Source organism: Pseudopipra pipra, chromosome 16 (assembly GCF_036250125.1).
Source record: "Pseudopipra pipra isolate bDixPip1 chromosome 16, bDixPip1.hap1, whole genome shotgun sequence".
In the NCBI taxonomy this organism is placed as follows: Eukaryota; Metazoa; Chordata; class Aves; order Passeriformes; family Pipridae; genus Pseudopipra; species Pseudopipra pipra.
The window spans coordinates 11,518,565-11,544,390 of NC_087564.1; the positions used below are offsets into that span (position 1 = coordinate 11,518,565).

The window sequence follows — 25,826 nt, forward strand, 5'->3', positions numbered from 1 at the left end:
TACAATTGTTGACTTCTTACCAAAGCTTGTATTTCAATTGAAGTGATTTTCACAGAGAAAAAAGAAAACAGGTAAAATTAGATTTGTCAGTGTTTCTTTTATTCCCTCTGCACTGGGTGTTCCCCCTTTGTGGTACAGTGCAGCTACAGAGCTTGGCATCTACAGCTCCTGAGGACACAAGTGCAGAGCCGAGCCCTTTCCAAAATATATGACCCACCCAACACAGTAAAAATAACACTTCTCTTGTATATTGAGACAATTGTTCTTGTCCCGTCACTGACTATATGGACTGCAAACCCGTCCCAGTAACAAAACTCACAAATATTCTACACAGTAGAGAAAAATTCATCAAATTCCTCAGTACGTCCAGAACCACCACAAAGACATTCCATCATTTTCATTTCTGGTCCTTTTAAATAGGTGGTGATGAGTCATGGACTCGAGATCGTTTCCTTGAATCCAGATGGCACAACTTCACCACACTTGGCAACTTCGGATCACTTCCCGTAGAGCCTGTATTCCTTCCATGGTCTTGTCCTTTAAAGCCATGGCGAGAAGAACAGGTTTGTTCCCAGCTTCCTGTGACACGAACGCCACCAGGTTTTTGGCACAAACATGAACGAGGGGCTGAAAAGCAAAGGGGATAGAGATGTACACTCCTACAGATGGGAGAGCCCTCCCACACAAGCTGGGAGAGGAAGAGTCAAGGAATGATGTCAATAACCTGTTGATCCTGGACTTGGACTGAGCATGGCATTTGCTGTGTGGTTCCAATATGGTCAGCAAAGCCAAGGCATAGGACAGGAAACTTTAGAAACTCAACCAGCTTAAAAGGGAAGAGTTTGGACCCATGAATGACAGCCACCCAAACCACCCAAGCAACTTAACTGCTGCACTGGAATTGAGTTTTAGCACTGTCAGGAAAAACTGGAAAGTCAGTGTGGAGAATTTTTCCTTCCATTAATCCTCCCACGCAAACTATGACACCAATATCCAATTATATGAAATGCTGTGGATCCAAATGTCTTTATTTCCATCAGAGCCAGACTTCTAAAGAGGTCTGCAAGTACAACCTTTTGTTTAAAAACTTGTTCTGAAGAGGGGATGTTCTGCTGACAAACTCTGGAAAAAACCCTGCTATTTTTGCAATTCCTAGAGAATTCCTGTGTAACAGGCATATTGCTTATTTTACTAGAATAATGAAAACCAGAAATAAGTAGTGAGGCTGAAGAAGAGAAGAGATATAGCCATCCTTTTAAGGTTTCCTTAACAAGAATAGACTAGAACAGCATTGACTATTTCAGTTGGAAGGGACCTACAAGGATGTCTAGTCCAACTGCCTGACCAACTCAAGTTAAAACATTATTCAGGGCATTGTCCAAATGGCTCTTGAACACTGACAGGCTCAGAGCATTGACCCCCTCAAGCCTGTTTCAGTGTCTGACCACCCTCTCAGTAAAGTACTTCCTAATGTCCAGTCTGAACCTCATCCAGCACAGCTTTGAACCACTCAGCTTGTCTAGGTTTCATTGACACCCACAGTTGTGTATCTGTCAGAAGGATGAGTTTGATTGATTTTAAATACCAGTCTTTTTTGGAAGTGTGCACCATCCCAAACAGGGATGTTAACAGTGACAAGCAGGAAAGGAGCAAACTAGTGAAAGCCTTTTCTTAAAGTTTAGATCGGTTTAGTTGGTTAAAATGATTTAAAAATAGAATTTAATGAAATAAACATAACACTTCCCATTTCCAAATAAAACACAGAAGCAGCTTGGGGGTGGAGGTGGTCAGAATTAGCACATATCATATCAACAAAAGAAAAACAAAACATCTCCTATTCAGAAAGGGAAGGCTATTACTGAAGAAAAAGAACTCCACAAGGGGAAGCTGTGGATAGAATCAGGAACTTGTGTTGCTACAGTTTTTCTAGTTAAAGCTAGCAAGTAATATTTAATAGCTTCAACCCTGATGGAAAGCCTCATAAGCAGGTAGTTCTGTAACTTTCTGTTTTAATGCTTGACCAGTTGATGCTTTGCGAAACACATTTTCTTCTGCTTTCTCTCCAGCCTTATGAAATGGTTGATAAAAGCTCATTTTGCTGAAGCTAAAAAAAAATTAAACTTTATCAAGGGAAAGTGCTGGCAGGCACACTTAAGTGAGGGCAACTAAAGTCCATCATGGGGCTGGCATACACTGGGCAGAGGGATGGGGGTGACAAAACAGACCTGAAAAGAAAAACAAACTCACTGGAACAGAAACCCAAAAGGTTATCAATGGCTGCACATTTGATCTTGCAACCCTTAAATCAACAAAGCTTTATCAAACCTTGCATAAACACAGAGAAGCAATCCATATCCTGCAGGACACAAAACAACAGATCCCCAAACCACTGACGGTTAGTTAAAGTTTTATGTCAAACAGCAGACGAGCGCACATACTTTTGTGATGAACCCCTCTTGCCTCAGAAGATATTTTAAAATTAATCTTATCACTGTTCAAACACTGCTCTAACTGCTGTGATTCATCAACTCCCTGGCAACTCGCACGGCTCCACCTACTACATTTCCCCCTTATCCTTGCTGCACATCCGCTCGCTCTCACCTCATCCTTGCCCAGCAGCACCTTGGTGGTGAGCGAGGGCCTGCCCACGTTGTCGCCGATGGTGTTGGGGTCCACGTAGACGATGGTGCCCATCTTGCCGTACTGGGTGACCACCACGAGCACGGAGTTGGAGAAGGCCGTGCACACCACCTCGGTGGGGACGCCGTGCACCACCTCCTCCCGCTGCTTGGACGTCACGATGGGACCCGCTTCCATCGCTGCCGGAAGAGAACGGAGCGGCAAGAACAGTAAAACAACGTTAGATTACGAACGTGGTCTCTACGGGCTGTAAAAAGCCCAAATCCTTCCCCATCATTTGAAACACCCTGGGTTAAGCTAGTTTCAGAGCACAGGAGCATCCGGAGGTGCGTGTTAGTGCGGGACAGCGCACCCCTGATTAGGGGGGGATATTTGGCAGCCTCGCAGCGATGGCATCACTCCCCCGGCATGGCCGAGCTGGCTCTGACAGGCTCCGTCCTAAATGCACCAGGGAGGGGACCTCGAGCCCCGCTTTCCACCCCGGGCCCCGCAGGGCCAGACTCTTCTTGAGGGAAACAGAGACACAGCCACCATCACCCCTCCCGCCGGGCCGCGGCCCCGCCGCCCCTACCCGTGCCGCCGTTCTCCGCCCAGGCCCGCCCCGCCGCGGCGGAAGCGGCGCCTTTCCCTTCCCTCCTTCCCCTCCGCCCTCCCTCAGCCGGCGCGGGGCGATGGCGCAGGGCGGCCGCTGCCCTCACGGCCCGTCCCCTCCCCTCCCCTCAGCGCCGCCGCCGCCATTACCCGCCGCGATCGCGCGCAGGAAGGCGCCATCTCCAGCCCCCCCCCCCCCCCCCCCCCCCCGTCTGCTCATGGCCGTGGTCCCTCGACAGCCCTGCCCCGGATCCGGGGAGGAGCCCCCTCCCCCGACGCCGTCTCCTCCACCGTTTTCTCCTCGTTCCATGCCGCTTCCCAGCGCGGCTGGGGCAGTCCCGGGGCAGGACCCCGCAGCGCCGTGAGGGGGTGGCGTGTCCCCCTCCTCAGGCCCGTGAGGGGACAGGTGACCCTGAGGGCCGCAGCGGGGCTGCAAATATTTGCATGTTCTGATTTTTCCTCAGGAGATGTGGCTGCACCCACCCACTGGGCGTTGTTGGGTCACACTTTAATCCCCTGAGCGTGCTTTCCCATCTAAATAAAAAAAAAAGTGGCTTGTAAAGCAGGCTGATAAAAATAGAGGGAGAGCAACTTTTTACACGGGAAGACAGGGATAGGACGAAGGAGAATGTTTTTAAACTAAATGCAGAGAAATTTGGATTAGATATTGCGAAGAACTTCACTATGAGGGTTGTGAGGTCCTGGCACAGGTTGCCCAGAGAAGCTGTGGATTCCCCGCCCCTGGAAGTGCCCAAGGCCAGGTTGGATGGGGCTTGGAGCAACCTGGGATAGTGGAAGGTGTCCCTGGCCATGGCAGGGGGTTGGAACAAGATGAGCTTTAAGGTCGCTTCCAACCCAAACTGTTTGGTGATTCTGTGAAAATAAGGCTGGTTTTGGGCTATGGCTCCCATAGCCTTGCCCTTGTTTGAGTGAGTGATGGCAGCTGCCCAGTGGAGCTGTTGTGGGGGATAAAATAAGGACACTTGTGTGAAGAGAGCAAAACCAAACGTGACTGTCCCGGGTGCAGACATTAGTTTCTGTTAATTACACACAGTTGATCTGGTGCTAACGTTTTTCTTTGTAATACTAGTACTCGTGAATAATACTTTTGTATTCTAATTTATACATAGCCCTGAAAATTGGGATTTCTCAGAGGTTTGCAACCTTCCAGACTCTTGCAATTGCTGCATCTAATGTATGCTCGAAGCCTTCATTGCTATGTTTTAGCTCTCTACTGGCATTCCCGCCACACGCTAAACATCCCAGTTGTGGCTGCAGCAATAGCTGCCTGAGTTGTGGGTTATCAGTTCAGGCAACATATCTTAAGAACCTCATGAATATTCCTTTTGTTTTGCATTAAAAGTTTTACCAAAACTTGACTACAGGAAGAGTGCATAGACTTTGTGATGAGAATCCTGGAAGGCACCGTTAGAGAGCAGCAGAGGTCCACGGAAAAGCTTTTAATTCAGCAGGTTATTTTTGTGGTTAATTCAAACAGAGGCTCGATACCTTTTCGGTACCCTTTGCAGTCTGGCAAATAGTCTGTTTTCCAGCACTGTGAATAAACAGCATTCCTCTTTCTTGCTTACCACAATCACTCGAGACTTTGCCTGTTTGACAGAGATAATAGCAGCTATTGTCAGTAAAACCTCCTGACTCATAAAGAAGTTTATTCCTGCTCTGCCTTCTCCAGAGAGTAACTTTACTTCATAAAATACAAAGGACCCAGTTCTTCCTGCCATCCTCACCAGACTCCATTTTATTTTTTACATGTCAGGAGGACAAAAAGCTGTTGTTCAGATTTACAGGGATTCACCATTCTTCGCTGTTTTGCATTAGTTTGGGATGAAAAAGTTGTCTTTAACAGTTTCTTTGAATTGGATGTCTCATTTTGGCATGTAGCTGAGGTGGGATATAGTAAACGGAAGTAACTAAGCACTGAATCTTCATCACTGACAGTAAATACATTTAAAAAAATGAACTAAAGAGAAGAGTCCTATTGTCTGTGTGACATATAGGGGATTGAGATTTGAGAATACACACTGTGGCAGGTAATGGGACCTTTCCTGAGGGGTCTGTCTGCCTGCCATCTGCTTCCCAGCATTTTGTGGCTGAGAGAGACCTGGATGCACACTTACACTCCTGGTTTCTACAGCACTATTCCTCCAAAGATCCCTAATCACGTTGCAAACATTATTACACTTAGCTTCATAAGCTGTCTTTTGACATAACACATTATTAATAAACCCCATTTTACAGTTCAGGGAAAATAAAGAATTGAGACAGCAGGTCAGAGCCATCAAATTCTCAGCTGGAGATTCTGCAGAATTTCAGGATCCCTTCTTCCATTCTCATGCACTCACTGTTGAAGACACATAAGTTGTGCATATCACTATCTCAATTATGAGACAAAATCAATGACTGTGCAGCCCCATACGTTGATAAGAAAAGCTATTCTTAATGTTGCCGCTTTATACCTTTATTATTATTTATTTGAGCAGTTTTGTATTACTCTTCTTTTTAAACTGCCTCAGTGCCTCTGTGTGTGTAGACTGGAAGGAGGCTGCTTTTATATTAGTCTTTGCATTTATCTGAACTGATTTTATAAGAACAAATGCATAAGATCCTTAGAGCATCAGAAATGTTTCCCACTTCTCTCGAAAACTAGACACACAGTGTTTCAGAACATCCATTAATAATCCCTGCTCTGGGGAGGGCCCCACTATCAAAGTGCTGGGTTGGTTTATTAGTTTACAGGTTATTACTTCTCTAGTTTAGATTTCTCTCTTGTATCTTTTATGATGCAGAATATAGACTGTGAGCTGGAACCTTGGGTGCAGCTGGGCCCTGGGCTGCGCAGCCAAGGAGAGAGGAAAGGAATTAGTTTGCTCCCTGATGCAGGAGCTGCTTGGGAATTATTCTGACCCTTGTTATAAATCAGGTATGTGAAGCAGAGCTGCCTGCAAGTACATTCCTCGGGCCAGACGATATCAGAGTGTTCCTGCTCCCCTTATTGCTGTCACAGCAAGGTCGGGGGTGTGGGTGGTGCAGGGTTGTGTGAGCAACTCTCTCCATGGAGCTGTTGTGTCAAAGGAGTAGGAGGGATGGCAGAAATCCACACCCTGGATTTCTCCTTTCAAGCCATCCTCACTGCATTTTGATAGAGTCTAGCAGAGTGTTGTTCAGAAAATACTACTGGATTGAGGCCCTGGGGGAGGCAGGGAGAGGAGCACACCCGGGGCTGTTCTCAGAGACCAGCCTTAGCCCCAACAACTGTGTCTCCCCGCCTGGCTCTCTCTGCAGTCGCTGGAAACGTGGCTTAGAACCTGGCTCTCCTCAGTCAGGAGTCACACGTGCTGTGGCTGACGTTGGCTGGTTTATCTCCTGCTTTCTAGAGCTCAGCCTGACATAGGTATGGGCCTGCCAAACATGACCACAGCCCAGCTGCCTCTGCACATGAGTAGAAATGGGACATCATGTGTGCAGGGAAGCCTGAAGTTGGAGTGTGAGCAGCTGAGGAGTTCAGACATGTCCAGGATTAGGTGATACCTGAACAGCATTCTCAGGGTTAAAGCTCTGAGGCTCTGTTTGTGCTCATATTTTGAAGGGAGGTGAGGGGATTCTGGCTGTTTTGTGCATTGGTCCCTTTTCTGTGCTCCCTGGGATAATGAGAGTATCAATTCTTATTCTGAGAGACAAGTCTAAGGGTTTGGCTTGTTTTGAAGTTGTCCACACAGCTCTTACTGTGTGGGACTTCTCTTATTTCATTGATTGTGTGAGTAAGGGGAAGGCTCAGCCAATCCATTAGGCATTGCAAAACAGCTCCAAGCTATTTTGTTTTTGATTAAACCTTTTTTTTTTTCCCAGTTGTAGAATTCAGCCGGCAAAACAACAGTCTTTTAATAAAAAACCCCACACATAACACGTCCAATTGTTCCTTTTCTGTGTGAGCTGCACTCGGCTGCCCATCTGAAATAGAAATGCTGGATGTCTTTACATGCCTGAGACTGTCAGGTCATGCTGTTGTTTTTGTTTCTTGCGCTTGCAACTTAGTAAGGAAACAATATGGGAATGTTCATTAATATTTGTGTCAATAGTAAGTGCCCACATATGAGCACTAGCAGATTTTCCTGCGAAAGCTCAGTGTACGGGGTAGGATTTAAAAACATGGCAGTGATCCAGCACGCTCTGGCTGGGCCTGGAAACATCTAGGTAGCAATGTGACTGGAGCTCTGGAAGTTTTTTTTAGTCAGATTTAGCGACCTATAAATAGAGGAGTACTCCAGCCCTTGTAGGACTTTGTTATGCTGTGTCATTGGTGTTTTCTGAGCTGCTGTGCAGGCTGGGAAAGGAGGATTACAGATCCATGGGGCAGGGAGGAGAAAGGAGCAACCTTGGTGCTGGGGGAGAGTTTCGGGAGGGGGCTACTGCTGAGATTGCAGAGCCTGGCAAGATGAGGCAAGTCACACCTGCAGAAGGACATTGCTGAAAGCAGTTTCTTGGGTGCTTGATCTCAAACAGCAGTAGTTTTCATATATTCAGTGCCTTTAAAACCAGCACATCCTACATTTCTTTGCAAAAATTATCCAGAAATTACTTTCAAGAACGACTGAAATTAAAATGACATTCTGGAAATGTGTGAAATACATCTCCAGCATCACTCCAGACTACCTAAGAGAGCTAAAAGAGCTCCAGCTACCTAAAAGAGTCAGGATTACATCATGCAGCCAACCTGGTGCTGTCTGATGATAATTTTATCTCCGGTATTTATCATGAGATAACAGCTGGCTGTACTGGACACTATAGGCAGGGGGTATGGAACAGACAGAGTCATCATGAGGCAAGATTGAGTTTGAGTACTGTTTACATAATTTTCATTTGTCAAGTAACAGCCCTACATAGATCACGCCCATGACAGCGCCTGTGGATGGTATCATCCATCAGCAGATCTACCCTGCGAACAGCAGAAGTTTCGTACTGCTGCAGTGGCTGAAGGAATTATTTCCATGGATCAGTAAAGACAGCAGTAATTACCATAAAGCTCACTATAGTTTATGTAGGAGTTTTTTAGGTGCTCGCGGGGGTCTGTCAGATGAAAGACAACATGCAAATGGAGTGGATTGTAAAAATAATTGTGGCATAGCTTCTAAGAACAAAACTCGTACCCCTCTGTTCCCGAGAGGTGCGAAAGCACGGCAAATAACACCGTGGCTCTTGCGGAAGCAACAAGAGAATGTGAGAGTATTAGTATGATACTAATAGTATAGTCAGTTCTATAAATCACTTAATTGTGGCAGCAAATTAAATAGTGTTGTTGTCTAGAATTCACCCATAGTTAGAATGATATATCTTGATGAGACAAATGCCTTCTGCGCTGCCAGTAATAAATTAGCTCCTCTTTCAAGTGAGAAAACAATTAAAAACTTGGTTGAAAAGGGCATATTTTCTCTGTGGCCACTGATCCTTCAAACTCGGGAAATAATAAAGTGGTTCTAATAGTTGTTCATTGTTACACTGTTGAAAGAGGAAAAATCCATTGCCTCATTATGTTCAAGACAGTTATGAAATTGCATTGGGAATATTTGAAAATGTAAGAGGCATCTAACCAAATGGTTTCAACTTTGACAATGTGTCATCATTTGCAGTTCATAATGCTGCTGTTAACTTTGGGAGATATCAGTCAGTGCACACAGTGGAAAATGAGAATAAATATTTACCTTGCATTTATATACTGCATAAATAATAGCAAAGTACACAGTAGATAGGTCATGATTCCATTTCGAGGGTTGTGTAACAGAAGTTTCAGAATTACAGGAGGTATTAATTTTGCAAAACTTAAATATATGGAAGCATTCAGGCATTTCCCAACAAAGTGGACAACTCTGTGCCTTGCCAATGAAACAGTACCAAAATGATTCCTGGGTATAATGAATTACTCTTGAATATTAGATGAAGATTGGCTCTATCTGATTTTTAAGTTCTTTCTGGATGTTGAAGATGGAGATGGTGAAAATACCTGATGTCTGAATGCTTCCTCTTTCCTGGTACATTAAATTTGTTTGCCATCTAGTCAAAATGAACATCCTATCTGGTGCTGAAGTTTAGCACATAAAGCTACAGTTATGCTGTCGATCACAATAAAGAATCCAAGCCAGACCTGCATAAAGACATTCCATGGCAAGGCAAAAGAATGCAAGCAGGTGCTCTTCCGTGGGCTGTAGAGAGACAGATTTCTGTACATATACTAACCAGACTCACTGAAAAACTGTGAGATTATAGGAAGCTGGGAGCTGTATTGAAGGACTTACCTAAGACAGAAAATTGGAAATACATGTATGAGGAAGTTTTTGATTGGAAAGATTTTGTTAGGCACGTGCATATACTGCAGGAACTTGTATTTAGAAGAGTTTCAAATCCTGGTTATCTCCATTTCAGAAAACTTGTAGAGTTTACTACATCTCCTCCTGTGTCTAGAAATTAATCAAATAAATAGTTTCTCTTGGAAGCAGGTTTAACATTTCAAAACCCTGCAAAATGTTGAGTCTATTAAAGTTGAAGTTTAAAGTTAATTTTAACTGACCACATAAATTCTTTTATGAATCAACATAGAAAAAAACAAGTACTTTGTTTCTTTGTTAGTGCCATTCTAAGTAATGAACTGAAGTTTGTGATAATTGAATTGTGCTTTTGATGGACAGTACAAATGTACTCTTAGGAGAAAAATACAATTATATACTGGAGAAAATGGCATTAAAATGAAGCATTGTCTCTTATTTCATAGGTGCTTATCTTCTATTTCTGCACAAGAAACATGAAAATCAAGAAAAGCAGATGTACTATCAACCTGGAAATGAGGTTGGAATATTCCATAAGGAAATCAAAGTCATTTTCCTACCCTCTTCTGTCTCTGTAAGAAATGCTCTGCCTAAGTCCTTCTCTGTCTGCACTGGCAATTCCTCTTCTGTTTCTTTAGGTGACTCCAGGCTGAGATCATGTTTTTTCTCTCAACTTCATGCGAGCCTCCCTTTCAAACCCTTCCAAGAGCATTTTAGAACCTGTTTGCCCTGAAACCCTGAAATCAGAGAACACCGAGGGATTAGGTTTAAACTTGTTAAACTGAATTAACACTCCTGCCACATGATTCTGGCCTGTGCCAGTCCTTTTAATCTTGTTCAGAGTTTAGGATAATTTGTTTAGTAGGGCTGATCAGCTGGAGGTTAATTCAATTGGACTTTGGTTATTTATTCATGCCCGGATTTGCTAAGTGTCACAGCAGATACACGAGGTCTCTGTTACAGTTATGAGATGGCTTCATTAGTGTGACGGAGAGTCCATCTGGATGACTTCCTTTCCTCAGTGCAATAACTGGCTGTCAGGGCTCTCTCCAGTGGAAAAAACTCCTTATATAACATCTCCCTTTCATTTGTGTCACAAGTGTATTGATTACAACTTAAAATGCACTCCTCTGTTCCGATTGCTGGGATTGCCAATAAACTTTTTCAGGGATCTCAATAGTATTCCAGCTCTACATTTTCCATTGATACCAGAACTTAAAAGAAAAGTAGAAATGCATTGTAAAAGCCATTTATTATTAATAATGTGCTTTCATGCAGCATTTTGGTCCTTCTCACTTCAAGGTCCACTTTTCTCACAAGTGAAGTGCTACCGGTGCTGGGTTAGAACGTGGTCAGTCTTTTGCACTGTCCAGAATTAACTATCCAGAAATAGAATACAAAAAAGAGGAAAAAAATTGCATCCTACTGAAACCTCTGGAGGAATTTAAGTTGGCAGAAGGTTGTTACTCGAACTGGAATGTGGCCAGGACACCAGGACTAATGTTAGCACAAAATGCCATTTGATTGCAAGTGTTCAGATAACCTTGGATGAAAGTCTTATCTGAAAAGAGGCTCTTCTAACAGGAAGGGCTCCCTGATGTTGGCTGGGACTTTGGTTCAGCGTTGACTCAGAGCATTTTTGCTCTTTGCTTCAGCAGTTTTTGAATGGGACAGCTCTTGAATGGTAACAGATCTCCCCTTCACAGCCTGCAGCATAGCAGATAATTTCCCAGAGAGAATTCCATGCCATAGACTGATGTCTCTTTTTAGAGATGTTTCCTGATATATCATGCAAATATTACAAATAGGAGCCTGAAGGGAGGCTTGCTGGGGAAGGTCCTAAAGATTAGAAGGAAGGAAAAATGTTCAATGTCGAGAAGGCACTGGGACAAGCTGAGTTTCCACATCTTCATAAATGTGAAGTAGCTATTTATGTCGTGGAGTTACTCCTGAGTAAGTGAGACTGTCCTTTGCCTCATTCTTGCTTTATTCTCCTCTCTGAATGTTTCTGCTGTAGTACTCTAATACATGTTATGACTTGGGCTGGCAAAACCAGGGGATGCCCAGCCAAAGCTTTGATGATTAAGAGCAGTGTTAATCAAAATTTCTTCTCTTTCTCTCATTTTTTTTCAATTAAATTGTAAATCTGTGCTGAGGACCAACCATTAGCTTCCAGGGAGTGAGAAATGTTCCAACATGCTTGGCCTTCTTCAGAAAATCCTGTCACAGTTAAACACCGTGAAATATGGTTTCCAACAGAACAGTGTTCCCAAAACCAGCTGGGACCAGCCTTACAACTCAGCATTCTTTGCAGAAGTTTATTTCCTGTTGACTTGGAAGGCATGTTAGAGCTTTGGAGACGAGTTTCTACTTATCTACATAACAATGCAGGATGAGTCCTGCAGCATCAGCTCCCACAGAGAAGCTGGAGACAGCAGGACTAGAGAAAAATGTGTCAGTACCCATCCTTGCCATCAGACAAGTGAGCTGCTGTGGGATTTGACGTGTCTTGCACTGGTCCTGGGTCCTACATGTCTGCATGGGGAAAAGGAAAGCATCCAGGGAGGTTTTGAGGCAGCCTGCCATAAATTATGAAGGAGGCTGTACCTGCAAAAATCAAATACGTGTTCCCAAGAGACTTGATTCCTGTCTGAAGGAGAAAGACCAGTGTGCAAGCTCCATTGCTGTGGATGCTCTCCCCATACTACAGCTCCTTCTTTACAATAAAGCAGGAGCTTCATGCAATGGGAACAACCCTTACTGTGTGTCAGCTGCATATGTGGATAAACTATATTTGACCATGGGACTTGCTTTGCTATTTGGTTTTGAGGGCAAAACCCATCACTGTTTTTATGTAGTGTTAATCTGACCTAAACTGTTTTATAAGTGGAGCTATTTTCCATTCTATGGAAGCTGAAGGCTTTCCCTTGCTTTCCATGGGAAGACACCAATTGTCACATTTCCTCCAGCCCAGTCTTCCCATTTCTTTCCTGCAGCAGCTTAGACTTGTATATGAGCCAAGATATGATTCCCCTAAGCATTTACATAATTTAATATTCCTTTTCCTTGTCTTCCTTATTTTTCATCTATAGGTTAACCAGCACCTGAGATGCTCAGTGCTTTCCCTAACTTTGCTTTGACTAGTTAAACTTTTAAATTAAATGTATTTATTCTCCCTCCTTCTGTTTGAAGGTTACTATATAATTCTGTATTTAAAAAAAACAAACAGTAAATGGAGGAGTAATCACGGATTAATTTTGCTGAGGAGAGATAGATGACCTGACATAAAGGATTGAACATACTATTCCACAGATATCTCTGCATCTGACAAAATAGGCCAGACTCGTTTTTTATGTGGCTCCACCAGGGATGAACAAGACCCGGGGGCTGTAAGGAAGACCACGTGCTGACTTTTTGTTTCATTGAGTCCCTGGAACATTGAATATGCTCTTGCTATGCAAGAGTAGGCTGAAATCTGCAATCAGCTCCATGAGTGTAACTGAATCTGAGTCAGAATAAGTGGCACCTGCATGATGAAGAAGGGCATTCATTATGCTCTGTTCAGGTCTGTACCAGCCCACTCGTGTGGACGGAGGTCAGCACGTACTGTCTTGAGCTGAGGGACCACACAATCATGCTCCAGCGATTGTTTCTTATATATATTTCTCCTACATGCTGGACGTCTCAATGCTACACTGACAAGTGCATAAGCACACACCTTCCTATCTAGATACCTGCTCTGTACATGCTCAGCAGCCAACAGATGCACGTTGGACTTACAAATATGAGTGGGGTGAAACGTGTCGTGCGACCTTCCCATCGGGCTCACTTTCCTTCTGATAAATCACCGCTGTCCTGGGGACATCTGTGTCAGTTCTGACCAATCCCCCATTGCTGAAGGCAAACATGGTGCAGCTGTGAAGGGTCTGTGGTGCTGTGCATCTCACACGTGTGCTCCCCATGGCCAACATTAATAACAAGGCTTTGCACAAAAGACTAGAAGTATCAAAGGCAGCACATGAAGAGAGAAGAGGAGACTGATGCCCATTGCCACTGCCTTAAAAGGAAGTATAAGAGGAGAAGATTCCTGGATGATCTCTTCATGCTATCACCAAGAATGGTCCTTTTGGGAATGATGCAATGAAGAGCTTTTGAGAAAAATGTTGTTAAAGCATTTTTTGTTGGAAATGTTATTTTGACATATCAGGCCATATTGTTTTGATCATTCCCTTTTAAAAAGAAACTTTTAGGTTACAGTGTTCTGCTTTGATGATTTTTCAAACGAAGTTGCAGTCATTTCACTTTTTGTCAATTTTTCATCCACATTTTATATTACATGGGAAAAGTGAGCAAAAGAATATGTTTGATTGACCCAAACTACCCGTGGGATGTGTTGTTTTGGTGAAAACCTTCAAAATACTGCTTTGTTTTTCCCTATTTGGGTGGAAATCTTAGCACATCTCATCTTTTGGAGAAAGGAGAATGCACTCTGATGAGGGCATCAGGACTGGTACTGAATCACCCTGTTTTACATCTAATTGCAGGGGGGTTTTGTCCTTAGCTACACAGTGGCCCCACATTTCAGTTGTGCCACCATATGAGCACTGTCCCTGGAGGAAGCCTGGCAGCCAGGTTTTTGGGAGTATGTGCTGAAGACTTTGCACTCTCTGAAACACAACCCAGGGCTCCTTGACAGGGATCACTGGAGGGATTAGCCCTCAGGGAGGGCACTCGGGTGCCCTTGACAGGGAGTTAAATGGAGAAAGCAACATATCTTGAAGGGGAGTCAGAAGAAAAAGCAGCCTTGGCAGATGGCCTTTGTGCGGGCTAGTGCATGGCAATTGTCCTTTAAAGGAGGCAAGTGTGATTGTGGTAAGAAGTAGAAGGGTCAGACCCACTCCAGGCCCTTGGACTTACAGTCAAGGTTGGAGTTCCATGTTCCCTCCCTATGTCAAGTGGGAAACAATCACTGTTTCTCCATACTTTGAGGAATTCTTACCCACATCCCCTCTGTGTACATACATGTATAAAAGCAGTTACTGAAAGCAAGAGACCAAAAATACTGTGAAAGTCCTCCAGAGAGAAGGATGCAAAATATGTATCCAATAAAACTTTTCTGATGATATCCATAAATACAGAACTGAAGTGCTGGCCCTGCTGTCCTCTCCAGTACCATTCCACCAGAAATGTGTAACTCACATCCTGAGTCATCCCCAAGGAGAGCAATAGATGTTATACACTGGAAATGGTTTAATTTCTAACTGGCCCAAGCACAGTTCATACCTCTTTCATCAGGCGAGAGGAAGATGAAGAATTTTAATATCTTCTGGTGAGATCATGGGACCTCTGAGTCCCTAGGCTTATTCAACGCAGTCAGTGCATTTTGCCAGTTCCATGCAAGAAACTGCAGGTGTGGGAGAAGTTGGGCTCCCAAATTGCACTACAAGGGCAGGAGAGTGATGATGCTTGCATAGGAAGTTCAACCTTTCTATTTGCTCTGACCGAGTGCAGGACCGTGAGATCTCCATTTTCAGATGGAGGAGACCCTTTTTTAGGCTCATAAGTTTATAGCAAGATCCTCCAATGGCTTTATTTCCAGAGGCAGGGATGATGGATTCCCACCTGGAGAAACAGGTCTGTAGGGAGATGCATTTGGTCCTGGCACACCGTAGCTTGCTACATCCATTCCCTGCTTAGTGCCAACCTGTAAGCTGAGGCAGGAGGCTCACAGGCTCTACTGCCCCCTCCGAAACAGTTGTCCCAGCATACAGAGAGGGGTTGGCATAAATTTCCCTGGGGATAAGTGACTGATGGCTGCGATTACAGGAGAAGATCTTTGGAACAGATCCAGCCTCCTCTATAGTAGACTTGAAGGGCAAGAAAAATCTTTCAGACATCCTATGGCTGTGAGGTGGCTTTGCTTTGAATGTAAACAAGAAATACATTTTCAGAGAGCTTGGAATCCACAAGCAAAAAGGAAAAAAAAAAATGAGGAAATCAGATGGTTGAATTACTAACTCATCAGAGGCCAGTAGGGACTGTGGTAATACAAGCTATATTATATTGTCAATTTGTATTGTACATTGGGAACAACAACAATTGTGTTATTTTGAAATTAAGAATAACCTGGAGGAGGAAAATAAACTAACAGTACCACATAGTTGAGAGGGAGAGAGAATTTGTACTTGGCAATAATCAATACTCGTGTACGTCTCCTAATTGAGTCAGCCCAGTCTTCCTCCGGGATGTGACAGTGACAACTCCTCTTCCTGCTTGATGGATTTGGTTGTGCTGCAGCTGTAAATAGAGAGTGCACCAAAAATGGCTTTGGTTTGTCCTCAGTGCCTGAACACCAACCCTGCTGGGTCCCAAATATCAATCAGCCAGGCAGGATGGGGCATTGGTGCTGTCTTGCCTGGGTCAGTTGGAGGTCACAGCCAAGGACTTATCACTCATCTACCTCTCCATGTCCCCAGCGTTCAGGTCCCTTACAAACAGGTAGAACTAGCATCTTCTAAAGAATCAAATGACCAGTTCTGGTGGCTTTCTCAACAATTTGATCCTTTTCCTGTCTCCTAAAATATTTTAAAAATATTTCTCTGCCAGAGGAACTGAGTGGGTTGATTGATTAGCATGACCCAGTGCTTGGGGGTCCACAGCTGAAGTGTGTATTGTTCCTTTCTAGTCTGAGGTCCTTGCTTGTGTGTGCAAGTTTGCAATGGTTATTGAATTCACAATGGAAATAATTGCATGGACCTGGGGCCGTGCTCTGGCATGTGGCCAAGGCAGACCACAGGCACCCTCAGGTCACATCTCCATGTCTTGGCATTTCCGAACTTGTATGACTTCCTCTGTCCCTCTGCTATGGCTGGAGACACATCCAGATAGAATGAAAGGCTTTCCTTTTCCCTCTTCAAATTGCTACTTGTGTTGCCAACTCAAACTCTTCACTTGGTTTGTACTGGGGGATGAGTCAAAGCCCTGGCCTATTCATATTTCACATCATGTGCACGTTAATTGGTGCTTTACATCAGGAACTTCCTAAGGAGGCACCGATTTGGTCTCTTAACAATTTTACTACAAACATATTTCGCCCCCTTCCTTTTCCCTCTTTGTCGTAGATAAGATTCATTTTTTTTCTGGACATGAATCCATTGCCTGAGGTTTCTCAAATCTCTGCTCTGGGACACTGAATTCTTATCTCTGAGGCAGAGTGGGAAACGAAAAGTAGTACATGAGGGGAACTGTGACTCATGCAGAAATTGAAATGATGAAGCAAATGCTGCTATTACAAAGACCCAGAGGTGTTCAAAGACCTACTGGTGGAAATGCAAAAGCCTGGGCTTTTCAGCCTTGAAAGCTTCTGCATATTGAAGCTTTGAGCACTGGATGAGGGTTGCAGGCTGGTGAGCTCTCTGCTTGCCTGCTAAGTCCTTTCCATGTCAGCAGCAGTGCAGTGGAGCTCAACTGCAGGCAGCACGCAGCCAATTTAAGCCTGATCAATAGAAGATCTGTTAAAACTTGAAATGGTGCTGCCTTCTTCTCCACAACAGAAACTTTAATTTATTTTTTTTTCCTCCGGAGGGGCTGAGTCTGTGTGAAAGGAAATAAGGAGAAAACGTGCCTGATTTTTTTATTTCAATGAATGAGATGAAGAAGGCACCTATGTGTCTGTCATTCTGAAAAGCTCCTTGTTTTGATGGAGCCTTAATGGATTTTTCAAAAGACTCTTTGAGTGCCTCACCCAGCTCTATTGGAAACAGTTCTGGTTTGAAGCTGGCACCTTGCCATGTCTATTTATGTTCAATATTGCCTTCAAAAATAGCATTGCTTCTATCTTTTCCCAATATTTAGAGCAGTGTTAGTACATAGGACAGTGAACCAGCCTTGCCTCCCCTGTGCTAGGGAAAATGCTTCAGGGGAACCCAGACCACCTCCTCTCCTTGAGGATGCGTAAAATTCCCAAATTCCTCTTGCCACACAGATAGCATTTTAGACTCATACACTAACAGGAGAGAAAAGTTTACAGCTGTTGGCATGGAGACTCCCCAGCATGCCAAAGTTATCTGCTCCAGACCCTGTAAACAGTCCTCTGTGTCTAACCTGATTTGCTCTCACTGCAATTTAAACCTGTGTCATCTTGTCCTGTCTGCTGCAGCTGCAGAGGACAGACCATTCCCTTCCTCATGGAGGTTATCTTTTAAAGGCCTTAAGGACTGAGTAGTTGAGCTGAGGGAGAGATGAGACTAAAATCCTCCTCTGCCACTTGTTAGGCTACACAACGAGAGGGACCATTCCTCATTCAGAACAGAGCTGCAGGACAGACCCTTGCCCTGTGACTGCTGTTATCCCAGCTCCTTTCTGGAATAAAGAGCATGCCTTCAGTCATTCACACCCTGTATATGAGCAGTCTGTGCCTCCAGCAGGGCTTGCTGTTGTCCCCAGTTTGCATTTCACCTCGGTATTTGGGGCCATTTCATCCAACTTGTCTAAATCATTTTGAATTCTAACCTTGTCCCCAAAGTGTCCTTGCCATCCCTCCCTGATCACTCTTGTCTGCATGCATAATAACCCTCCTCCTTCCTCCCTCACCGTGTCTTCAATGCAAACACAAGATGGAACACAGGAGAACGTGCAGCCCAGCTGCCCATACAGTCTGGGAACCATTGGATGCAGCAAATCCACAGGGATCTGCCATCCCATTGTGTGCGTGCCTGGGGCCACGGCCCTTTCACTGCATGCTCTGTGGTTTCAGGAGCACTGACACAAAGGGGCAGAGTCTTGTAACCCTAAAATTGTAGTTATGATGCAGCACCATTACAGCACATGCCTGTGGAAGTGGCAACATGAGCAGAGGGCCCTTTCCAGGAAGACCTCCCCTCCTCTGTGAGCAGTTGGCTGTAGGATGAGTAAGGTGCCCAGTCATGTCCCGACTTCTGAGAAATCCATTATCAAAAGCCTTTTTTCCCTTTGAAGTATCCTGAACTTGGTGAGCACACAGCCTTATCTCTCCCTGTGCCAAATTCTCCTTAATGAGGTTTATCCAGCTTTTCCAGCATGGCTTAACATTGTCCATCCAGTCCGGCCAGAAAGGATCCTTTATTTTACTAACATAATTAAAGGCAATAAGCGGCCCATGGTGTGCAGCGATAATGGTATTGATGCTGTAATGCCCCACAGACAGAGCTTGGGATTTAGAGAAAGTTTAATTCTGTTGCAGCGTTAGCAATTTCCCCAGCTCCTTTCCTGAACAATTTCTCTTTCTATTTCACATCCTATGCTGGAATTTTGCCTCACGCTGTTTACATTAAAAATGCATTATACATGTGTTGAAAACACTGAGTTCTATGTTGCTGGCAAGGAAGGAAGCTGTTACGTTTAAGAAGCACTCTTTTATATTATTATCACTTTTGTTTAATTTAGTAGGATTATTTTCTCTAATTCCAAAGCTGAGAAAAGACTCCTGTAAATATTCTTCCCACTAGCCAATTTCTGTATCATCCAAACCCACATAAGCTGACTTGCTTATGAACTACCACATCACCAAGCTAAAGTGCTGATTTCCCTCTGTTAGCTTTCTTCTGTGCTTTGGATCAAAAATATACAAGGAAAAGGTAATGTCATTTAAAAGAGCTCTAAAAGGCTTGCTGCAGCACAGGGGAGCTGGGATTTATGCTAGCAACAGAGCAATGCCAGGCTGGGGAGATATTGAGGTTTCTAAACTCCACAGAAGAGTCACATGGACTAGGAAAATGTGGGATTGGACAACTCTGCACCTGTAGGGACTAGATGTTCAAATGCACTGTACCATCCTCCATAAATAAGCCTCAGAGGGATTTTCTGTGGGTCTCACAGCTGTCATATCTAAGCACCCTACTGTACAAACAGAGTGTGGCAGGGCTGAGAGTTAAACCCATATCTCTCAGCCCCAGAGCTTTAACTACATGGACATTTCTATTCTTTATAATATAACTCAATCCTGGTAAATTAGAGGCCTAAAATGAAATGGGGGGGGGGAGAGGCAATAGGACACAAATGGTGACTCTGGGTTGAAATCAGAGCATTCAAAGAAAATGAAGTATGAAAGAAAGAGAGAAGAAGAAAGGGAAGAGGAAGAGGAGGGAGGAGGAAGAGAAAAGAAGATAAAAGAGAGAAGAGAAGAGAAAAAACAGAAAAGAGAAAAAACCACAAAAGAAAACAATTAAAGGAGAAGGAAGGAGGGAAAGAAGGAAGGGAGGGAGGGAAGGAGGGAGGAAAGGAGGGAAGGAGTGAGAGAGGCACGAGCATGAGAAGTTGCAGGGAGGAGTTACAGGACAAAAGATGAAGGAAATTAAATCTGTGGAGGAAAGTAGAGGATATTGAGGCTAAGATATAAGGGTGTAAGGAGCCCTGCCTGAAGGAAGGAAATACATGATTTTGCTTAATTAATGACTGACAAAATTGTACCTTGTGGGCACGAGCTGGAAGAGGGAACAAAAATCCATTTCCATAACTGAAACCCACTTTCTAGCAGTGGGACTGGCTGTGGATTGGGACCCACAGTGGAACTGGGCAGCAGATCACTCAGTGCACAGCACGGGTGCGGGCAGGAGGGGTTGCAGCAGTAACATGTTGGTACAACATGTATTTGTTCCCACAGCATTTTGAGAAGTGATGGAGGATTTGATGCTGGCATTAGGAAACAGCCCTCTCAGGAGGCCAAGTGGCAGCTGTTCAATGGCAGCTGGCAAGTGGACATTGGGAAGCCCAGCAGAGCCACATGTCTGCACAGGTGAACTGGGAAAGAACTGCCAAATGTCTGCAGCTGGCCAGGGAATGGGGTCCCTTCCTCCCAGGACAAAGGCAGAGCTTGGTGTGAGGTCCCTCAGCTGAGACCTCTGGTTTGTCTCATTCGAAACCCAGCATGCCCAGCAGCACGAGGCCATTAGAGACCAGCATGAGCTTTTGGTGATCCCTCAGCCTTCACAAACACAATAATATGTCTGTTAGATCTCCTTAAGCATTCGCCAAGTCACCACTCTAACCTAGAGGGAAATAACCTTGTGCTGAACAGTTTGATTGTCTAGTGCTAATATAACAGGAGAAAACCTATTAAATGTTGGGCTGGAAGGGTCCTTTGGGTCTGCAATGGCTTTTCTCTTTTTCTTTCCTTTTTCCATTTCCCTTTCCTGTTTCTTTCTTTTTTCTTTCTCCCTTTTCCCCCTTCCTTTCCTTTTCTTTTTCCTTTCTTCCTTTCCCTACAGACCAGAAATGAGCAATAGCAATGAAATGAAGGTGAGGGAGACAGCATCTCTATGAAAGGAGATTGCAAACCACTGGCAGCATTGCCTGTGGCCATGTATCCACTTACTGCTGGGGTCAGACCTGCATCCTGCCTCCCTGCTCTCTCAAATGCTGGCTGTCCCTCATGCCTCCCCAGGAAAAATCCCTACCGAGTGTTTGAGGAGCTTTTCCTGCACTTGTGCAACAGTCTCTTTCTTCTGCTCTTTGTCTGAGAAATCTCCACAGCAGGACTGGTCCTGAATTGCTTCCTGCTCTCTGTGATCTTGGCTCTGTGCACCAGCAGCTGGCCAAGAAGAGCTGGTTGAGACCACCAGGCTCCTGGCATCAGGCAGAGTCTTGCCAAGGCTCTGCAAAGATGAAGGTGTCCCAGCCAGATGATGTGTTGGCCAGGGTTACACCTGGACCAGCTGTGGCTGATCTCTCCCTCACTTCAGCAGAGACTTCCTTGTAAAGGCAGCACACGGCACTTCAAGGGGAGAGCCTCAGGGCTTCTCCTCTCCTGGAACTGCTGAAGCACTGGTGGCCTGTCAGGAACAGCAGGAGGGAGGCACAGTGGACTCTAGAGTGCCTCTCCCATGCAGATGTGACTCTGAGCACTTGCTATTAATTTTAAGAGCAGAAAAGAACAAGAATCCTGTTCATTCATCACCTGGGTGAAACATCCCATGGAGAAGCACCGTGTTGGCAGAAACCCTTTCCCCTGTGAGCTGGAGACAGGCAGTTCTGAGGCCCATTACAGCTGTTAAACCATACACTTGCCCTGCTAACAGCAATCCCAGGAGGCACTTTCCCCCAGCAGTTGTGTTTGGGTGCTGGGCACACACAGCAATCCTCTCTGAGGAGTGAGGAGTGTGAGCAAGGCCATCACAGCAGCTGCCTCACTGAAATGAAGGTGTATGTGTGCTTATAGGCTGTGATAGAAACGGCCGTGATCAGTGCTGGGAAAATGTAAGTCACTTGGGATCATTCAACAAGGTGATGACCTTACTGTTAAAGTGGCTTTTTAAAGAGGTGATTCCTTAAATCAGATCATCATCTGTGTCCCTGACTGTTCATGGGTCTTTGCACATCTTCCAGGACAGCAAGAGATGCCTGTTGACTCTCTGCAATTAGTACCCCTGGCTTAATTGACTTTAACATTCTCCCAGGTTCCTTTGAGATGAATCTCCATCTGCTTGTCCTGGACAAAGTGTCTCTTCCTGAGACTCAGCTACAGCTGAGATGAGAAGCAGACATGAGGCACACCTCACACTCCTAGCACAGCACATGTGAGGGAGAACTTCATGGCTGCTGTCAAGGGCTGAGAGGCTCCTGAGTCCATGCCATGGCCGTGGCCTGGATTCACACCGATCCCAGTTATCCAGTCCACTCTGGCAGTGATGTGAGGTGCCAGACGTGGAGTGCCAGAGCCTGCATGGTGAGTGCAGCCCCCGTGTGATGCTCAGCTGTGTCCAGCAGTGCCGGCAGCCCGGGCTGTGCCAGCCCCTGTGCCAGCTCAGGGAGCTGCGGGGGCAGAGGCACTGGTGCTCTCTCCGCTTGCGTAACTGCATCCTTCACGTCTCAGTGGCTTGGTTGGGGTCTGGGCAGGCACACGTGAGCTGAGCTGTGTTTGCTGCTGGAGCCTTCAGGGGAACTGGGAACATCCATGCATGTAAAGCCATCAGCTCTGGAGTGAAACCTCTGCCTGACCCAGTAATCATTGGCAGGGATGAGTAGAGGAACCGCTCCTGACAGGCTTTGCCAACCTGCCTTTTTGCAAGGGATGCATTCAGAGACCTTAAAACCCCAACAGCTGGGCTCTGGCTTCAAATAAATCATTCTCCTGCCTTTGCTGTGAATGTGACGAAGCCGCTGTGGTGGCTGAGGCCCAGGTACTGAGTCTTGTTTCATCCCACATAAATCTGCTGATATTCTGTGCCTCAGACCCCCAGGTGGTGCTGTCCTGGTCCCTGGCTTGGGCAAAAGGGACACAACTCTGCTTCTTGCCAAAGGCCCAGAGATGCTGCTTGGGTTTTTTTAGGTTGGCTTTGTGCCTGCTTGGGAGCCTGACCTTGCAGGAGGAGGTCTGCCAAGAGGATCTCCAGCCACTGCTTCTCCAAATGGCACACATACAGCCTGTCTGGGACTGAAGGAGGGACAGCATGGCTGGGGGGAGATACTGAATCCAGACCATCCCTCTGACACCACAGAGATGTGCTCCTGCCCACCATGCAGACAAAAGTGCCTCTCCTATGCTGAGGTTATGATGTGCCCCAGGCCTTGGCCCCTTCCCCATAATGTAAGTGCCTGGGGACCTCTTTCAGGGCAATTGCTGTGAAAGCTGTGGGACACGGGAGTCAGTGTCACCCTTGGCATGGCAACATCCAATGATGTTGCTCTGTTTTGGCAACCTGTGGCCCATGTATCCTGACATGGTGTCCCAGTGTTTCAGGATTTCCTGGTTTCCCTGAGCACAGAAAGAGCTCAGCCTGGGCTCAGGTATCTCGGCTTTTGTCACTCTGTGCCACAAACTGTGTCAGTGTACAGTGCCCACACTGCCTGACTGGCTCCTGGAGGTTGGTGTTCACCATATGTGTTTCTCCAGCAAGCCTGGGGTATGCCTGGAGCAGCCAGAAGTAGAGTTCTTGGCTCTCATTCCGCTCCCTCCCTGAAATCAAGAGACTTTTAACTTCAAAAGAAGCAGGCTTGGCTTATGCTGGGGAGGATTCAGCAGGAGCATGTCCTGGGAGCAGGTTCTTGAGCTGGTGGAGGAGCCATAGGGCTCATCCTAGTGCTGTTTTTTCCAGGTGTGAGAGGAGCATGGAGTGACCTGCAAACACATCCGTCTGCTCCAGCCTGTCCCACTTTAACACCCTTCAGCAGCAACAGGATGGGGGATGCTTGTGCATGATTCCCCTTGAGAACTAAGCTAACCAGCCACTGGATGTCATTATTGCTCCAAACCAGTACACTGAAGAATCTATTCCAGACCTCCAAAAATATGTGAGTTTTCAGTATAGAAGGCTTAAAATGTGCTTCCTGAGGACACAAATCCTTTCACCTCTTGTCCTGCAGCTCTTGTCTTCCCCGGCACACCTTTGCATGCTGGGGGACAGGGTGCCTGGGGTTTGGCACAGGGAGGATTCAATCCTGTGTGACCTTTCTGCCCTTCCCGGGAGCTCCTGCGCTACCTCCTCATCTGTGGGGATGACATCATGGCTGTTTCTGTAGCAACAGAAAGGGGCACTGCAATTCCTGAGTGGGATTGAGCAGGAGGGAGATGTTCCCCCACCCCAGCAGTGCCCCTGGCATGGCCCTGGGCTGGAGAGCAGAGCTGGCAAGTCAGAAGGCTTTTGGCTGGTAGCTGACCCAAGAAATCAGGAGGAAAAAAATTGGTTCAGTTTCCCCCCACTTTGTCTTTCAGCTGGGGACCCCATCTGTCTCACTAGACCTGAACTGAAATATTTTGCGTTAGGTTATTTGACCTGACAAACACTTTTTCTGCCTTCTTCCTGCTTCACTTTAAAAATGAGATCTGGTCTTAAAGCAAACTGCACTTTGAAACCATAGTGGGAAGTTTCATTTACAGAGGGCAACATCCTCCCTCTGCCTCCTTCCCCCAGGGATTTTCATTGCAGTTTTCCCAAATTCAGCCTGATTTCACCAACAATTTTAGATTCTCAGATTGTCCATTTATTAGCTGGTTTGATATTTACTGAAAGCATTGTGCCTGGTTTGATTTGAGAGCTGATCAGGGGTTCAGCTGGTGCCTGACCCTCCTCCCCCTGAGCTGCTTGCAAGTCCTCTCCCAGCACTCCCAGCGTAGCTGTGCCATCACAGCTGCCCGTAAACTCTGGGACAGACTTCTCCCAATATACTGGGAAGTCTCAGGCATCCCATTTGCTGCTTGCATGGTCAGGACTTTATGGGGGAGTGGAGAACAACTGCAGAGGAGGACTGTGCTTGCACCACAGTGCAGCATGGAGAGGAATTGATGATCCCTGGGGAAATCCAGGCACAGTGCTTGCTGGGGAGAGCTTCCATGTAGCCTCACTGATCTGTACTCTTTCATCTTTATGTGCCTACTTCTAACTTGCCCTATTTCACTTATATCCCTTTCATTGGCTTTTCTTCTTCCAACACAGCCATAAAATAATCCAGGAAAACACCAACTACTGCAAGCCTGGTGTAAAGAAATAATCCTGAAACAGCAGATCAGGATGTTCGTGGGCTGTGCCTCATCTCTAGCACTAGCTCGGGTCCCACAGACACCTCTGGCCAGCAGCAGCATCTTCAGCTCCCATTGCAAACCACTGCAAGGAGCCACAGGCCAAGGGAAAAAAATCATTCTGCTTAGCCTTGCTCTTACACTCTTGCAGAGAAGAGCTTGGGATAGGCCTTGGGTGCATGTTGGCAGAAGGGAAGCCGTCTCACAGCCTGGTAATAGCTCTCAGCATATGCCTGCACTCCCTGCTTGTTTTGACTTGCGTGGGAATCTTTGCAATCAAAATGATACGACAATTCCAATCATTGTTGATCGCTTTAGGCAGGTGTAATTCAAGCTCTGGCTGCAGACGGCTGTCATTTAATTAACAAGGAAAGAGCCAAAATTCTGTGTAAGACTGGGGAAGGCAAAGAGAGGAGCCTAAGGGGGACTTGGGATAATAGAAAGTGGAGGATGCCTGCAGACTTAGAGTTTAGCTGTTCCCCAAATCAGGTAACGCCGACATTATTCCATGTGTCACAGGCAGTGACATGTGCTCAGCAAGCTGTGGTAGGCAACACAATTATGCACTTGTTTCAGTCCAAATCATGGGGAATTACTTGAGGACAACACAGAGGGAAGCCCTGCACAAGTCACTTCTCGATACTGTTACCAGCTCTAGGAACTCACAGTCTCTTTTCTCTTGCTGTTTCACCACTGATTTCCTTCCTGGCCCAGGCAGCACTTGCCCTCAGCCCTCCAGGGCCCAGCTCAGCTGGGTACAAATGGCTGCA

At 45.7% G+C, this 25,826-nt stretch overlaps 1 protein-coding gene and 1 long non-coding RNA gene across 2 annotated transcripts; one reads left to right on the plus strand and one right to left on the minus strand.

The window, feature by feature from the left end:
* Positions 1 to 77: 77 nt before the first annotated feature.
* PSMG3 (proteasome assembly chaperone 3) lies at positions 78 to 3,660 on the minus strand. Its single transcript, XM_064673151.1, has 3 exons — positions 3,523 to 3,660; positions 2,602 to 2,819; positions 78 to 627 (listed from the first exon to the last, which is right to left on the minus strand). Exons 1-3 carry the CDS (start codon positions 3,539 to 3,541, stop codon positions 475 to 477), a joined length of 390 nt encoding a protein of 129 aa, XP_064529221.1. The 5' UTR covers positions 3,542 to 3,660; the 3' UTR covers positions 78 to 474.
* Positions 2,819 to 10,743, plus strand: LOC135423169 (uncharacterized). The gene is made up of 3 exons (XR_010434728.1): positions 2,819 to 2,966; positions 6,039 to 6,172; positions 10,013 to 10,743. It is a non-coding gene; the product is annotated as an uncharacterized LOC135423169 (long non-coding RNA).
* Positions 10,744 to 25,826: the final 15,083 nt, after the last annotated feature.